The sequence below is a fragment of the Phodopus roborovskii genome, unplaced genomic scaffold (genome assembly GCF_943737965.1).
Source record: "Phodopus roborovskii unplaced genomic scaffold, PHOROB, whole genome shotgun sequence".
Classification (NCBI taxonomy): domain Eukaryota; kingdom Metazoa; phylum Chordata; class Mammalia; order Rodentia; family Cricetidae; genus Phodopus; species Phodopus roborovskii.
The window spans coordinates 24,447,479-24,466,159 of NW_026126447.1; the positions used below are offsets into that span (position 1 = coordinate 24,447,479).

Sequence of the window (18,681 nt, forward strand, 5' to 3'; positions counted from 1 at the left end):
GACAGCTAATTAATCAGAGTATTATTCAGTCATGCTTTTGCTTTATAGGTTTCGTTTAGTTCAGTTTTTTGTTTGTTTGTTTTTCCACATTCTCCTTTCAGTTAACTTGCTTTCTGGATGCCTTCAGATAGTACAGCTTTCAACTAGAACTCTAAGAATACCCCTTTTTAATTAAAGACTTTTGTTTTGTTTTTCTACTAGACTGAGTATAGGTGGCCCACTACCCCAATGTGTTTAAAGATACACCACAGTTCTTTCCCTTCAACTTTGTTTATTGATGTACCGAACATGAAAAAGCACAAAGAATCCAAACACAAAAGAAAACATGTACAGCCTCTTAAATACTCAACAGAATATATTTTCTATTCCAACAGATGTGAATTAAGTCATACTGTACAACTTCAAATAAATACCAGCCTTACATTTTATTAAGTGCTCCGATGAACACTGTAAAGTGAAGCACAATTTGCATGCCCTCTCATCAATGCCTTGGTTTGCTACAGTAGTACAGGAAAGAAGCGTGTAGCTGCTGTTTTCCCACAAGGGAAACCTTATTTTTTTTTTTAAGTATATACATGTATTTTATTTTTTATTTTTTTTAACGCAGGTTAACTCTGACAATCTATAAATGCACCTAAGGATATGAGAAAGTGCTAAGCCAATTGAGTTCTGAAGAGCATTGAGTGGGTCAGCATGAAAACTCGCTTATTCACTTTAGCACGCGCCTCACAGTATATGTACTGTACTATACTGAAAATTTTTATAACTACAATTTTAAATAATAAAGAATAAAACTCAAAGCAACTGCAAAGATAATGTACAACTATGTTATGCATAGCACATTGCCTGTTCTAAGGGGAAGCATATGAGCATCTCAGTTTATACAAAACGCAGGACATAACTATATAGTTCTCAGTGCATCCTGATGAAGGCAATGCTTGCCTTCAGCTTTTTTGAAAATTTATTATAAGCTAGATGCTAATCAGAAAATATTTTGTATTTTTTAAAATTTCTTTCATACATGGTAAAGACTTATTTTATTATTTCCCCAAATAGTGGTTTAAGCATCATACAAAGTTAAATTTCAATAGCATACAGATATTTATGATTTTTGTATGAAAAATGTAAGGAAATTTGTTCAAAACCTATGGTTATACTCATTTTTCTTTTTTTACCACAAACATATTTATAAACAAAAATGTAGCATCACCATAAACAGCTGAAGCTAGACTATCTACAGACAGAATTAGCAACGAATCTGATGCACTGTAAATTCAAGTCCTCAGGACAACAGAAGTGAATAAGCAAGACCTCAAGTAACAATGTTAATGCCATTTACAAAGGAAAAAACTGATACAAAACATTCAAAACCTGAACATCACTTGATATGTAAGGGAAAAAAAATAAAATTAGCTGAAAGGTTCATAAACACAAGGTCTTATTTACATCACACAAAGCTCAGGTGTTAGCCTTAAACGTAACTCTCAAAATACCTTCAAATATATCCAACTCAGATCGCCTTTGCTGACTTGCTGCAGTACAAATCATGTGCAACATCTTATTTTCCTTAAGACAAAACAATTCTTCAAACGATACTGCAAGTACATCACTAAACACCATGAGCTCTATCTGAAGGGATTTCTTTAGGAAGAACAGATTTTCCCCCATCTCTTGGTAATTTAAATTTCTTGCCTGCTCTTATATATTCTTTTGTAAATTTTTTTTATTTGTTTCAAAATCACAAATCAATGTGAGCCATCTATCACATAGCAACCAGGATGATCGGACACTCCACTGGTGATTACGAAAATGAAACCAGCAGTGTTCCCTCACTGACTCAATTCCTCTCATACAAAGATCTCAAAAGTATTTTCCTACGTCATAAATCCTTCTAAATTTTCCAACTGTTGCAAATTTCCTGGTAAATTTTAAAAGCTCACTAGGTGTCATATGAAGAGATTTCTCAAAGTATTCAAGTCAAAATATTTGTTCCAGGACCAGTAAAAAGTTTCTCCAAATTTTCTTTTTTATAAAAATAGATGCTTTTTTTAAACCCACATCAAAGAGGCTCTTATCTCTTTGGCAAGGTACTGCTTTACGAAAAGTTCTCCAGTATTCTTACAATAAGCGTTTATAATGTCGCCCCCCCTGCCCCAGCCCAAATCAGAATTACAAAATAAATACTGTTTGTAACTTCGTAAATAAAAATGTAAACTTCAAAATACTTTTCTGAGACATAACAGCAATGCTTTAAATGTAAACCAAACACAAAGCTAATTAGAGAACGAAAAGAAAAAAAAGAAAAAAGAAGAAAAGAAAAGGAGGTGGGGAAAGACACAACCAACTGAAGAGTTACAACACAAAGCCTCAATATTTACTCACAGGTTCAAGGCAGTTATGTAAAAAGAAAAGAAAAGTCTTCCCTTAGCTGAAACACTTTAAAAGGTCCACCTTCTTCAAAGAAGGCAATAGAATGCAATGTGACAGGTAAAAACCCTGTACCTCTTGTCCATATTCAAACATAAAAGATATTTAAGAAGTTTTAATTCAAATACTAGCAATAAAAAATCTCACATATTTCTTAGGATGCTAAGTAGTCATTTTATCCCCATCTCAACACTGACTTACAAAGACATTTACTAATGTATAAAGTTTCTCTTAACTTGCTTTTGTTGTATAGTTTTCATATATAAATGGACTGAGGACAAGAGCTCATTAGGCTTTGTGCGTTTTGTTTGTCTTAAAGGAGACCTGCAGTACTCTGTCTCCCAAGCGGTATCCATTGAGGCTAGCTATCGCCATGGCAGCCTCATCATAGTTTGTCATAGTCACAAATCCAAAACCTTTGCATTTATTGGTGTTAAAGTCACGGATGACCTTCACGTTGGTCACAGCTCCAAAAGGCCCAAACATTTGCCACAGGATACTTTCATCTGCATCAGGGGCCAGGTTGTACACAAATATGCACCAGCCTGTTCCAGGGTGCCCAGGAATATTAATTCCAGCCAGACTGGTCATCCCATCAATCGTCATTGGTGAAAACCTACTAAACAAAATAGGAAACAGACATACACACACACACACAAAAGGAACATAGATTGGTTACAGCAATGGGTTTAAGTTCCTTTTCCTTTTCCATTTCCCCAAACTTAGCAATTCCCCTTTCCCAACAGATGTATGCAGCTATTTCATATGTCAACCAAGGCTCTATTTGTGGCTTGCAGTGACAGACAAACAATCCAGGTGTTGATAGGTTATGAAATGACCACTATCTGCTGCACTGAAAAGTGGCAAAGAAATCTAAAAACTGGCTTCATGAGTTAAACAGGACAGGGAGGGGAGAAAAACCAACACATAACATAAACATGCTATAATGTAGCAATGCAATCTGAAACAAATAATGACTTTTAAAAAGACTGAGTGGTGTACAGTGGTACAAAAATATTCCATGAGTCAAACGCACTTCAAAAGCAGCTTTACAAAAGGCTATACATGCAAAAGAAAACCCAACATAAATTTATGAGGGTGGAAATATTGCTCCCCAAATCAAAGAACTTAATCAACTGTGGGAAGGGATTATGAGTATCATGAACCTGTGTCATTACCTCTTCACTCCATAAGCCATATTGAGCAGATTGTCCAACCTGCAAAACACACATTTAGCAAACTTCAGTTTTTAATTTTCCCCCTTGAAGTTCATGAAAGCTAGGCTCATTACTGCCACCTTCCAAGGGGATAATTGTGCACAAAATATATGTGATGTCTCCAAACACTGGGTTTTTTACCAATCCTGAGAGAATGGGCACCCACTGTTATGGAACACTGGCTATCTCTACAGGGTCAGTGCAGCAAAGAAAAAAAGCAGTGGTCATCTGAGGAAGCAGCCAGAAACAAAGGCGCTAGAACAGTTAATATCTGACATCCCACTGGAACTGACTTTCATAAACTTCCACAATTCTACTTGCCACAATTCCACTGGTTCCTGAGGATACTGAAGCACACAAAAAGATTAACAAGCTAGCTAGCCTACGCTCACAAGGCTAGCAACTTCAGAGCAGTCTCATATTAAATTTTATGACAAACTTGGCTTTATTGTATTTATGCTATCCTGCTTTATCAATGTTAAGAAGACTACTGAGGGTGCCTCAACTTTCTAGAATTCACCAATAAATTACACATGAGGAGCAGGCATGTCTAATTGCATTCCCATCCACCTGTGAGAATGCTTCCCACTCTCCAAAGACAGGACCAGATCAGAGGTGAGGCACAGTTATTTTGTCTTTTAAAACTTAAGAAAGGCTAATAAGTAGGGTGGGTATCAGCTCTATTTATTTATTTATGTATTTATTTTATTTTATTGTTTGTTTATTTATTTGTCTAGCCCAAGCACACAGCAAAGCATGGAAGAAAAGGAACTCCTCTTGTTTTTTTTTTTTTTTAATAGAAGCCAATGTATTCATTCTGGTCTTTAAGATATGAAAGAATGCTGTCTTTGCACATCCTAATCTCAGTCTCCACTGGGCATTTGTGTGTATTGAAAAAATGAAAAGGAAGTGTTGATTTGCTGTAATGTAAAGTGTAAGACAAGAGAACAAATCACAGTGGCACGAGAGAGATCTTCCTTCATCTATTTGGGTCTGTAATGTTCTGTGACCCTCTCAAATGTACCACTTAGCACAGACCAATAGCCTGGGCACTGCACGTTTATCAAAATTATCATCCACCATGGAAATTACCCAGAAGGCAGACTGGGTGAGAATATTTGCACACACAAAGCACAGAGCAGTTGTGAGAGTAGAGAATGTCAGAGGATGTGTTCTGCAGAGTGAAGATGAATAAAGATATCATGGCTTTATATACAAAAAAAAAAAAAAAAAAAAAAAAAAAAAACCAAGGTTACAAACACCAGGAAAGATTAATGCAAATTTGCAACACCAACCACAAAGTGACCTGATGCAAAAAAGTTCATCAAATTACTAGAATGATAGATATGGAATTTGACAAATGGTATCCATGGAACAGATGAACATATTGAAGTCCCTGCTCAAAGTGACTAAAGGATGAAATTCAGAAGCTCCATTTTCCCTCCACCCACTTAGGGGAGAGAGCCACCAAACTCCCAACATAGCATTTCTTTTAAATGTGTATGTTTTTAAGATAGGATGGAATCCAAACCTGCCATGGTAAGTTACAAGAATGGAGGGAAAGACATCTCAATTCCCAACTCTTTCCCATTCCGCAATCTCTAGAACATCTGGGATTTTCCCAACTAGGCCTATGCAGACCCTCAATGGGCCTCATAGTTGCCCAACCTATGGAGTCATGTGGTTCCCTGACCTTCATTTATCTCCCAATTTTAAGGGCAACTCATTCCTTGGATATTTAAGCCAAATTGTCTATATCTCTCTCTCACCCTCCCTCTCTCTCTTCCTCCCCTCTCAGTCTCTCCCTCCATCTGTCCCTCCCCTCCCTCCCTCCCTCCCTCTCTCTCTCTTTCTCCCCTCTCCCCCATCAGCAGAGGGGTGGGATCCTGCTCCAGGAAACAGCCCAGGCACAGCACCTTGATGACTACATGCAACTGAAAACCAATTCTCCATACATCTTCTGCCATACATCTATGTGTCCCATGGGTGTTTCATATGGACATCAAACAACCTTTGTCCAGCAACAGGCAGCAAATTATAAACTGTACAGCTACAGGAGAAAATATCATAGCACCCCTGGCACAGCTGCCATACCTTTATGTCCCACAGCTCAAGGACAACTTTCATACACGGTCACCTAAAAATGAAAGTGGGGCCCAGTCTAGTGGCCTCTGCAATAACTTAGGGACACACAATGATGTTTTCCACAACAGGAGTAAATGTTGAGGAGTCAATTGCATGTATACTTTGCTATTTAAAACCAGAATGTTCTTAAATTATACTGAACATATGAACTGCACCAATATCTCCATCTACTCTCCAGGGTATCATATGCTTCCCAAGGAAGTCCGAAACTTTCTGAAGGGGTGACCAATGTCACTCCCATCCCATTAGCTGGGATATAACCCAATTTACAAACAATGAATTATTTGGAAGACAAGATAGAAAAACTTCACTTAAGACATCCTTTACTTAAAGAAGGATACCCAAGAAAAGGGAAACTGGGTTGAGGGTGATTCGGTGAGGAAAACTCAAAGAAAAACGCAAACCAGTTATTTCCCTTAATTCTCATAGAAACAACATCAGGAGGCTAGACACAAGTCAATTCAACATTTCTTACATACAGTCAGAAAATTCAAAGTGATAAGTGTTAACCCTTTATGAAGCGCACTTAAAGGAAAATCTTCTTTACTAAGATACTTTAGGCAAATATATCAGTATAACATTTATCAGTGTGTTACTACATTGGATAAATATATATTTCACCTTTATCCTATCTTCGTATGTGTGATTAGGACTCAGAGTTAGAAGTTCACTGACTATAGAAGCACAAGCCATATGCACACACATGAGCACAGCAAAGACATCTGGTAACATCTCCTATCACTAGTATAATGTAATTTTATATTATTACCAGGTAATATTTTCAACAGCATCTTCCATCAGCGAGAACATTTTCATTTCAAAGTAGGCTATTTACAAATACAGCATAAAACTAAGGTGTCTGCCTAATTTTAAAGCTATCCAGCTAGTAGGTGAAGGAAAAACTATATGGAAAGGGAAATTTTTTAAAAAAATCAATTAAAGTCAGATATAATGTGTGAAAAAGACAATAAGGAAGAAAAATACAATTTTGGACACTGGAAATCAAACCTCTCTAAAGCACGAGGCAACAGTTGGCTTGATGTTAATTAAGCAACCAAGCTTATCAATATGTTCCCTTATCCAATCACATGGCATCATGTCTTCTAAGAATGAGGAAAGTTATTTACGAGGCTTGATGTCTGTGTCTTCCAACATGAGATCAAGCTAATGTAATCAGCAACATGCCTGAAGCTTAACCCAGTGGTTGACACTAGGGGCTCTTCAACACTACAAAAAGACTCACAGAAGCAGACACATAGGTCACTGCCTAGATCACACTCATTAAAGTTAAATCTACCTCACAAGAATGAACAAGAAAATTTTGTGTTCAGTTAAATCTGGATATCCTGTACTAAGAATATGCTTAATGGACTGAAAATGCATCATGTATCCAAATAAATAGTTTGTCTTATTTTGAAAACTATAAATATAACAACAAGCCCATTAAATTAGCAGTGTTTAAATAATTCCAATTATCAATACAGATTAAGCCATAAACCTCCTAAGCCCACTTTTAAAGTTAATCCTTATTACATGGAATTTTACTTTATCTTCATGAGTACTGAAAGTCCTTTCCCTGTTAATATAACTTGTATTCTCCAGTCTCAGCTGCCAAGGTACCAGGATAACATAAAAACACACAATGAATTTTCTAAAATTCATGCTGGGGAGTGGCGAACTCAAATCAAAGGCATTAGAACAACAAATATTATGAAGAAATAACTGTGGAAGAAATTAGACCTCAACTACAAAGATCAAGGTACCAAGGTACCAACAAAACTTCAAGTCCTTAATTCAAGAATCTCAAAAGCTCAAAGAAGATCAACTTTTAGTCAATAAAACAATGTGAGGAAATTCAAGGTAATGACAGCCAAATTAAAGAAACCTTTAAAAAGCACCAGTCACACATCAGGATAAATTTGAATTGTAGAAATTAAGACTCAACTTCTCCCAGTACCTAGTCTACATCAAACATACATTCTCTAGCACACTGATAGTTCAAATTTTACCACTTAGACAGGGGAGGTAGGGGTTGGGATGAGCAGTGAGGTAGAGGAGAGAATAGGAGCCTAAGGAAAGAAAAATCTGTCCTAATTCTTGCTTGCTCCCTGTTTTGCCCTCATTGGATCAGCTGGTGGCAGCTACTCCTCCGAGGCTAACCAGTTGATGTCAAACATAGTACAACAACAAGAAAAGCACTGCACAATCCAGTCCATAACTCCCAATGATCTTCCTGCCTCAGCTTCCGGAGGAGCTGGAGCCAAATTTTCATGTACTGAAATCCTCACTTACTAACGCCAGGTTTTCCTTTCAACTAATGTCCCTTATGCCCTGCTTCTACAATGTCTATCTGTAATGCCCAAAGAATCTCAGGAGTAATGGTAATATATACCATTAAAAGACTTTTTGTACTTTAAGATGAACAGAAGATAAGTTTTAAATTTAATCGCAAGGAAAGCCTTGGAAAAATTTATCTCATCAAAAAATAAAAAGAGGATTTACAGAGGGACAGCAAGATTCGCTGAGGATGCTGTGGTGCCGAATGTCCAGCGCTATGTGCTAGCCAGTGTTCAGGATTCTCAGTCTGTGAGTCCTCTGGCATGGTCTGAAGAGTGCTCTTCTAATAAACAGCAACCAAACAAAACTATAGCTTTAATTGAAAACATAAAACAACAATCTAGGGCACTACAGCTTTCTTCTAACAGCAAACTAAAACAACTGGTAAGGAGGACTAGAAAACACTGCTAAGATTCACTGGAGTTTAACTGTACTATATTTAAAAACACCAACAAGTGAAGAGTCAGGAAAGATGTCAGAGAGAAGGCATGCATCTGGCATTGAAAGGGGTGCTGTGATTATTTCCCCTGCAGAAGGAAATAATCAAATAGCTCATGTGCCTTCCCTCTCCTTCAGTTGCCACTACTTGTCACTAAGGTCACATTTTGGTTTTCCCAATGCTTTTGCTCTCAAAATTACAGCAGCTGAACTAACTCAATGAACCAGAAAACTGGTCACCTTAGTCAACACAGCCTTTGACAATGCCATCATTCTCTCAGAGAGAATGCTACCTTAAGCAGGTATTCAACCTGGCATTTACAGAAAGTTTCCTTTCACACCTAAGTAACACATGTAAGCGTTTTTAGAAGGAGATTATTTTTAAGTCGATTTTTTTTTTCCTTCTCTTTCAACACCCCAGTATACCAAGGGGGGGGGGTGTATGTGACAGGGACTAGAAAACATGTAAGTTAAGTCCTCTAGCTTACAAAGTTTGTGATTATGTGTTTTGGTAATTAACTATTTTGTCTCAGTAAGGAAAGAATAAAGATTTACATGAACTTATAAAACACTAACTTAGGAGTTAGATGTAATGTGGCTATACCACAAGTGGCCAAATGGTATTTACAACATCCTGGCAAATAAAAGCTGGGTGACTTGTTCATAAAATCAGATGCTCCCTGCTTCTGACTGAACCTCAAGTCACTCTTTTTCACATACAGCTGATGTGCTTTTGAATGACTTGTGGTCCGGTTTATTCAAGAACTAGTTAACTTGAGGACTTGGGGTATTTATGTCCACCAGTGATTTCACTCAGTGATTTCAGTGAATAACCACGCAGAGGCAGAATCCAGACTGCCATGACTTTCTGTATGGCATAGCAAATGACTTTTAGATTTTTAAAGAGCTGGAAAAAAAGGGAAGGAAGAAAACAAGAGAGAGAGGGAAATGGTAAGAAGGGAAAGGAGGAGGAGGCACAGTTGCAAAAACCATGACTCAGAAAACTTAATGTATTTCCTTTCTGAACCATTACAGCTGACATTTGTCAACCTCTAAATTTTATCAAAAGGAGACAGGGGCCCACTTTTAGGAACTTTAGGGCATTCACATAGGTTACATATCTTTAACAATGTCTATATTCTGAGACAAAACTAACCTGAAAGAGATCAACTTAACCACTTAAACACAAAAATTCTTCTCAAGAAAACAGTAACAAAAGGAAAACAGCACATCAGACTTCATGGTCTGTAGGTTGTGTTTCCTCAGGCTGTGCTTTGAGGCCCAGGCACCTGTGGCTGCTGGGTACCCTGTATGCTGCAGAGTGCTTAGCAGCATCCCTGGACTCTACCCACTAGATGTGAGTAACATCTCCACCCAAATTATGCCATCATGAATGACTACACTTTGCCAAATGTCTCTTGGAGGCAAAATCACTCCTGGAGGAGAACTGTTCTTACGGCAAATTGCCCCCCACCTTCAAAAGTTGCTATTTCCCCGAGTATGTTTTCTCTGTGCCCATTAAAGAAAAATAAAGAACGAAAACAACAGTAATGACAAACTCAAAGCAGAGATCTTGTTGATACAATTGCTTGACAGTAAACCTGCAAATTCTCCTCCAGTTTATTAGCTGGGCACAAGAACTGGACCAGACTTACCTAAAACGCTGTGCCTGCTGAGCTAGCGGTCCTGGGTACCTTCTGTTTGGAGACTGGTACAGCTGGGAAAGGATGGCCTGATTGGTTTTTTGGCTTGGATTATTAGCAAACTTTACAGTGATTGGCTCTGTGGCACCAGGAGGTTTCTGGCCATTTAGGCCTTTGATAGCTTCTTCTGCCTCAATCCGCTTGTCAAATCGAATAAACCCTACACCCCTTGATATGCCTAAGGTAGATTTAAGTAAAGATTTGGGAAAGAGGGAGCAGGAGAGGGGAAGAAGAGAAGAAAGGATAAATTAATTTTTCCTTCTCATGAACATCTTTTCACCCACATATAACATTTGCCACAAAAATCACATCAGGAAGAAAATTTTACCTTAGCAATTCAACTTAGAATCTCAATTTTCCACCTTTTTTATATTCACAAAATGACCTATACAATGTGAGTTCTCACTATCACATGCTTGTCAAGAAGCCAAAAAAAAAAAAAAAAAAAGAAAAAAAAAAACACAAAGTATATAAACCCATGCTTTCTTCGCCTGAATTCCTTCCTGCCTCCTGTGCTCTTTCTGTAGTAAGACCAAGTGCATGCCGGAGTTCCACTTTTCAAAGCATGCTATCAGACAGGTAGCCCCTTCCCTTGAAATAAAAACAAAACCAAGCATTTGCAAAAAAAAAAAAAAAAAAAAAAAAAACACTCTAGAGCAGATAATGCTCAACTAAAATTCTAAGGGATACATTCATCTTAATCACATCATATAGCATGAAGGTCTCTCAAAAAAAAAAAAAAAAAAAAAACCCACAAAATCTAGCAGGTGGTGGCGGCACACATCTTTAATCCCAGTAATTAGGAGGCAGAGGCAGGCGGACCTCTGAGGATCTCTGTTTGCTCTGGTCTACAAAGCAAACTCCAGGAAGAGTCAAGGCACATAGAGAAACCAACTCTTGAAAAATAAAAGAGAAAGAAAAGAAATCTGAAGATGGTCTGCACATTCTGTGTCCCCATGCTTCTCTTTAGCTATATATTACAGAAGTAATGTGCATGGAGTAAAAGGTAAAAGAGGACCTGGATTTTCCAAACACAGAAGAACTGCAAGCTTCCTGCCTCCTCCAGCATTCCTCTTAACTGACAATGGCAAAGCAGGGCATGAACAAGGCTTTTCTAGTTTACGAGAAACAGCAACCTGATTCTCAGCTCATTCCATTTAATTGTCACAGGCAGGTGAGCAGATAATCACAGCTGGTCAACACAAGGTAAACAGCTGCAGAGAAATGCCTCCTTGGCAACCAACCAGATTCTCACAGGATCAGGTTTTAGACTAGTAGGTAGGGAAGTATAGATAATTCCAACTGGGCCAATGAAGAAAGGAGGGCTCCCGAGACAACCTAGACGGTCCTGACTTGGAGCAACCTCAAAAGGAAAAGGGGTCTGTTTGTCACTAAGCCTCGATAAGGCTCAGAATTTTCTAAGGTAAGCATGGCATGTTCTACACATATGCTTAGTATGATATCCTCTGTCACTTTGCCTTTTTCTGTATAAATGATGTGCACTGTAGACAGTAAACACCTGATTGCTGAATACCAAAACTGGTTTCATAACCACCCCACCCCATTTCAGGGAAGGTATGTTTTTCTTGAAAGTTGTAAGTATGAAGAAGAAATAATTATAAATATATCCTTTCATTAATCTATGGACTCCTAACATCCCAGCTAACATATTTCCAGCTCTCAGCAGGCTGAAGCAGGTAGTTTGCTACAAGTGTGAGTTGCCAACTTGGTCACAGAGTGAGATCTTGAATTTAAAAAGGAGAAAAAAAAATTAAAAAACGAAAGAAAGGAAAAAATAACAAAACACATACAGGAAGAGAAAAAGAAAATAAAATACTAAAATTTTGGCTGCTCTAATAGGAAAGCATAGATTAAAAACTGGCACCCTCAGAGGTGGAACTAGTTAAAATTGTGTGTGTGTGTGGGAGGGGTTGCCTATCCTCAGGGTTGAGTACATTTGGAGTAGGACCCCAGAATTAGTAGTTCTAGAAAGTTCCAGCAGGCTGCTGACACCAGAGGTATGGGCCACACTAAGGAAATACTAAGTCTGTCTACCTGTCATCCTTCACTCCCCAAAAGGACAATTTTTAAAGGGAAGACAAAGGATTTCCATGTCACAGATGAAGCCTACTCTCAATCCACCAATTTCTCATTAGGTACAAAATTCTTTTTTAAAAAATGCTATGAAAAAAAGGTATTTCTGTTGCTTGGAGTAAATCTTGTTTGAATTGTTATGCTTGGATTTCTATTTAGCCTCATTAACAGTGTGAATGTGTGCAATATGCCACGGTGTGATACAATGGAGCAGGAGGACCATGGGATAGTTACTGTAGCTGACACCTGTTTTATACACGCTCAGACTTTCTCATGGCAGCACAATCTACAGGCCATTCTCCCAGGCAAGTGTATACACTGTTGAGTTTCTACCCAGAAGTCTATGAACAGCACTTCCTGTGAAGCCAATTAACAACATAGGATGGAAAGGCAGACCACTCTGCCCAAATTCACAACTGAACTGATCTCCACTTGAACATTAAAACTGTGGCCTGATTTTATTCCGGGGATAATCTGCTCCTTTCTTACAATAAAAACTCACACATTGTAATATATGATATCACAATATGGCTGGCATGGAAATAAGGCACTCCAGGTGACTATCCACCCCCTCCTTTTCATATTACTCTACTTTAAAAAATGTTTGAAAAGGACAAGTATTGCTTTTATAGTAGAAAACTGTCTGTATACCTTATTTTAAAAATCTGTAATAATCCAATACATATCAGCAGCTTTCCATTAGCTAACAGTGCTGGCAGAAGTGCTCCTTATGTATAAACTTCTAATGAACACCTTATTCTCATTTCATTTGGTCAAAAGTTGAGTTAGGCACAAAACAAATTGCTACCACTCAAAATTCCATCCTCTTACATATCCCTCTACGGTACAGCAGAGCCCTGGAAAACTGCCTCCACAGCAATTACCAGAGTGGATTCGGCCTTATCCCTGCTCAGAGTACCAGCTGCATACTGCTGCAGTAAATTTTGCTTTTCACAAAAATAAGATTGTTTATAAGGAGGATAGGGGCTTTTTTCACACAGAGGCTTGAAAATGAAGATTATAGCATCTATAAATTTATTACAAGCCATGAAACAGGCTTCAAACCTGCACCTTCAGGGTGGAAATGACTCACTCTACTCCACAATCTATTTCTGTCCATGCATATTTATGAACAATTCCAGCAGAAAATTGCATTTTCTGGCCCACATATACCTTTGATGTGTTCTAGAGGCAAGACGCTGTGTGAGAAGACAGAATATTTCACAATCTGCCCATCAGGGAGCACAAGGCTATCCAGAACCACTGCCCACTTACCAGTGACCTGGTCGACAAGAATGCGAGAAGTAATGATGCGCCCGTACTGTGAAAAAAGCTGCTCCAACTCCTTCTGGGTCATTGTTTTTGGAAGTCCACTGACATATAAGTTTGCATCTCTGATAGAAGCTGAACTTGGCCGAGCATAGGAAACCTGAAAAGGGGAATAATGTTAAACATACTGGCATATACACTCCTTTCAGAAACCCAATGCCTACCTTGATAACTTCTCCATAAGGGGCAGCTAGCAAACACTGGCCTGTCTATTCATTTGGGGGAGAGGGGTCCCAGAGAAAAGGGGAATGCTATTTCTCCATGTGAAAAGGAGAGAAGATCTGCTCCAAGCATATCTGTGAGGTCTTGAACCAGACTAGTAGCACACACAGCACGGCACACTAGTGCAAGCAGGCTATTCTCATGGGGGCCAACAGGAAACAAGAGATGTGGGATCAATCATTCCAAGTTATCAGATACATTTCATGACTCGTTTTCCACCTTCTACCATCCCCCATACGGTGGTATCCACTTAAAAATATGTGGCCGTTATTAGTGAAGGCTTTCTTATAATGTGTGTCAGTGTCACTCTCATATAAACTCCCAGAATTAAATACACTAAGGAGTCATAACCTTCTTCGTCCATTGTTTTCTCATCCACGAGTTTTCACAATCTTCATTTTTAGACCCCAAGTGTTTTCATTGACTTTATCTGCTATTTAATGTTCTCTCAAAAAAAAAAACACTCTTAAAATTAGTCTTTTATTTTTAAAAATTTTTCATACAATCAAATTTTATCATATTCTTTCCCCTCCCAATTCTTCCTAGATCCACCCTTTCTACTCACCCATCTTCATGTTGTTTATCTCAAAATAAAAGAAACATTTAACAAAGCCCACCAAACTAAAGCCAGAAAAGCCCACTTATATAAACAGGGAGTCCCTTTTGTGTTGGCCAATACTCCTGAACATAAGGCCTCCCCTGGATTGGGGTTGATATACCCAGTGTCACTCCATTGAACAAAATTGATTTTCCCTCTCCCAGTAGGTACCAATTACAGCTAGCTTTTTGGTTAGGGGTGGGACCCTGTGTTATTTCCCCCTTTTCCTTGTTGGGATTTATCTGACTGAAACTTATGAGGGTCTTGTGTACGCTGTCACAGTCTCTGTGATCTGTGAGCTCCTCTGTGTATCAGAGCCTATGGTGTTGTGTGTCCTTGGAGTTGTCCATCTTCTCTGGCTCTTACATCTTTCTGCCTCCCTTATACTTAAAGTCTTTTAATCTAAGAACCCCAAATTGTACAAGATGGAAGATGAAAGGTCTGTACTGGTTTATAATCATCACTGCTCAGGTCTTGATCATCATTAGATCTTTAATGTTTAGAAATGATCAGAATGTGGTCAACGCAAATCTATTGTAAATACTTCATCCATCCTGTGAGTCTACAGTGCCACACTGAACCACAGCATGTATGGCACAGTCCATCATTTCATCTAGATTTCTTCCCCAAGCTGAAGTTCATATCGGCTCTGATCATCATATAAGCATTATTTAGACAACTATGAGTCCCCTATGCAATTCCTAATCACTTGATTTGCCTGTGGATTCATCATGACTTGCCAACTATATGGACAGAAACTTTGCAACAAGGCCTGTCTTCTACATTATTCATAACTCTAACTCTTGGATTGACTTGGTTGTAACAGGATAAATGAAAGACCCAGAAACTGATACTGGGGTTGGGGATTCAAGCTTCAAGTTGGAGATCAGGAAAGCAAAGCAGCTGGTCACTAGCTCTTACTCTACCTCAGACTGAAAGGAGATCCTGGCTCTGCCAAACCTCAGACTATAACCTCTCCTGAGCGTGGCTGGAGAGTCCTGGGACTTCAATGTCTTCCTATCCTCAATGTGGCTGGAGAAAGAATGATGACACTGACCACTGAAGACTCTGCTCCTATCTTTTATATCCCTCTAGTGCTGGAATTAAGGGTGTGTGACCTCAGGTAAGGAGATCATCTTTGTGTGAGCTGTTTCCCTTAGGACTGGATCAATCTTCTATAGATCTGGGTGGCCTTGAACTCAAAGAGATCCATCTACCTCTTAATCCTGAGTCCTAGGATTAAAGGTGTCTGCCACCACCTCCTAGCTTCTGGCTGCTGGGATTAAAGGTGTATACCTTGCTTCTATGGCTTGTGGCTGACTTTGCTTTCTGAATCCTCAGGCATGCTTTAATAAATCATAAATAATATATCACCACACTTGCTAGACTAACACAATATGATTACTTCTGCCTGATCATATTACCTAGTAGTACCCATCTTTAATCAGGCTTATTACCCCAATATGGAATCTTTTATGGAAACTAATGTTTTAATAACTAAAGCATCAAATATTTTCTTTATGGTTTATGCTTACAGATCTTTTGTCACTTTTAAAAAGAACATTCTAGGAAATAAGACAAAAGAAGAAAACACAAGTTGGGTATTATTATATCAATTTATGAAGTTTTGAGTATCTTTTAGCCTTGCCACATCAGGGCTTACATTTACTACCCCTGTACTTATTCAACCAGGTTGTTCACTAACAAATGAAAATACAGATGTTGTTCCAAGGGCTTATTTGAAACTCACATTACACTGTCCATCCCACACAAAAGAATCTGGGACAGGAGTGAAGAGAAAATATGCAAATATACTTTTCTTTTTTGTACCTAGCTACTTAGTAACAAACACTTAAAAGTACAAAAGGGAAAAAAATCAAAATAATATAAGCAAAAATTCAGCCTTGGGACTTCTGTACCTATGATCCTACAGCCACTGAAGTGTTTTTGAATCCAGTCATGTGAATACATGAATACCAAGGCTCTTTTCTGGACTGATCTGAATCACCTAAGGACGCCGCACAATTGGCACTTGGCCCACTTCTAGACTGAAGATTTCATAGCTTTATTTCTGTAGCAGGGAGCCTGCCTTGTACCATGTGACTGAAATGTACGTTTGTGAAAAAGCTACTTGCCATGGGCTACAATGGGTCAAGCATAAGCTTTTATGCATTGCCAATGAGTGATGAAGCAAGAAGGAGAAGCAGGCAGCTTAGCCTGAGGCAGGAGTGTCACAGTGGTGAAAAGTGACAATTCTCCAGTCAGTGAGCCTAGTTCAAAGCTACATTCAATACATTACAGATCCTGTTAAGTTGGGACAGACTCTTAAATCCTATTATATCTCATAAACCACAGAAGTTTACCTGTTTGAAAGTAGTTCTTAGGAATAAGCAGGCACTTTTTAGTATGTTTGGCAATCTTAAGAGGCTAAGAATTGGGTGGCTGTGTTATAAATATTATTCACCTCTACATGCATCTGAGTGTGTCAAGACATCCATGATTAAGTTTGGAGTAACTGAGACCATCACCACATCCCAGAGTCATTTACTCATGCAGTGACATTCACTGCTTTGTACATTTCAGACATGAGTGGGTGAGGTGTTTTAAGTTATCCTGAAATATATTCAGGATAAAGGGCTTATATTTAGTGATTATGTAAAAACTGAAAGCATACTGGATCAGTTGCCCTCCCTCTATGTCCATTCTTTTGTTGCTTGCTTTCCTCTTTGTTTGGTCTGGCTTTTGAAATAGGACTTCATTCTTTAGCCTAGGCTGGCCTAGAACTCACTATGTAGCCCAGGCTGGCCTCAAACTTGGGTCAATCCTCCTGCTTCAGCCTGTGGGTGCTTAGTTTGAGGCATGAACATCCATAGCAGGCTTGATATACACATTTAAATTCACATTATTTAATTCTGAATCATGCTTTAAAGGCTCTAAGACAGATCTTAAAACAGCATTTCCCTACAATGCTGTCAAAGAACTGGTTTCCATTAGTATACACAGAAGAGAGATGATGGATTACACGAAAGCCCATGAGGTAACAAAGACTGCTTAACAATGAAACCATTTTCAGGCTCAGTTTTTTGCCAGACATAAAGCATGATCAAATGGTTTTCTTTCTGGGCCTTCAACTCCCGTGTGAGGCAGGCAGGACACACATAAAAAGAGGCAGAAGAGGTAAAGGTAAGACAAACCCCATTCCATGCCTGAGCTCATACACAGCTGCTGCTGAGTTCTGGATTCGCCAACTAATCTTGGCTCTGTGTCTTTTCCTCCTGATCCAGCTTTCTTTCCACATTGTCATACTATTGGAATAGCTTTTCAGTTCACTTGCTTTAAGAGTTCAGAATTTTTAAGTAACTCTAGGATGTTTCTTAAGACATATCTATAAACTAAGCAAATATAGCAGAAAAGATGTCACTAAACCAGTTATTTTTATTTCAAAGTAGCTTTTCTTTTTTATATTTATTTATTTATTATGTATACAGTGCTCTGTCTGCATATATTCCTGCAGGCCAGAAGAGGGCACAAGATCTCATTACAGATGGTTATGAGCCACCATGTTGTTGCTGGGAATTGAACTCAGGACCCCTGGAAGAGCAGCCAGTGCTCTTAACCTCTGGGCCATCTCTCCAGCCATAAAGAAGCTTTTCGTATGAGTAGTGGTCACCAGTTGAGATTAACTGTAAAAAGTGCACATCACAATTAAAGTTAGTTTCATTACAGCCTCTAATTCATATAAATAAAGAACGCTACCCACAGGAATTTCCAGGAAGTATAAGAAAGGGTACCTATGCTGACCCTTCTCCCATAATGCATCAGGTTCCATCCTATGCCTGTAAGTTTCTCAGAATTAAAGCAGTCCCTTTCCTCTGCTGTCAGGAATACTGCTGTCAACAACATCCAGCCTTCCAAGAAAAGGAAAACAGTTCTTCAATCTCAGAGGATTATAAATAAAAAGTTTACTTTAGACCATAATGGGAACCCTTGTAGAAGAATGAGGATGTTCCTTGTGGGCATTTAAATCAGTGATCAACTCAACCCACCTAGTAATTATCTAAATGGTTACAATTCTGATTTTGCTGTGAATTTGGATGGATGCCTTGTATCAGTCTTCACCTAGAGAACCACAGTAGGGGTGTCTCCATCTTCAAAGTGTCAAATACCCTTG

At 38.6% G+C, this 18,681-nt stretch overlaps 1 protein-coding gene across 10 annotated transcripts in view; it reads right to left on the reverse strand.

Moving 5' to 3' along the window:
• Window positions 1–251: 251 nt before the first annotated feature.
• Window positions 252–18,681, reverse strand: part of Elavl2 (ELAV like RNA binding protein 2) — a 129,809-nt gene continuing 111,379 nt past the window's right edge. For 6 of the 10 annotated variants that reach the window (XM_051188170.1, XM_051188171.1, XM_051188166.1 and 3 more), the window contains exons 5-8: window positions 13,637–13,790; window positions 10,220–10,445; window positions 3,606–3,644; window positions 252–3,046 (exon numbers count right to left, since the gene is read on the reverse strand). In XM_051188170.1, the coding sequence (XP_051044127.1) occupies window positions 2,716–3,046; window positions 3,606–3,644; window positions 10,220–10,445; window positions 13,637–13,790 (750 nt within the window). In that variant the 3' untranslated portion in view covers window positions 252–2,715. The remainder of the gene's footprint in view (window positions 3,047–3,605; window positions 3,645–10,219; window positions 10,446–13,636; window positions 13,791–18,681) is intronic. The other 4 variants (XM_051188167.1, XM_051188165.1, XM_051188169.1 and 1 more) reach the window with 3 other exon arrangements.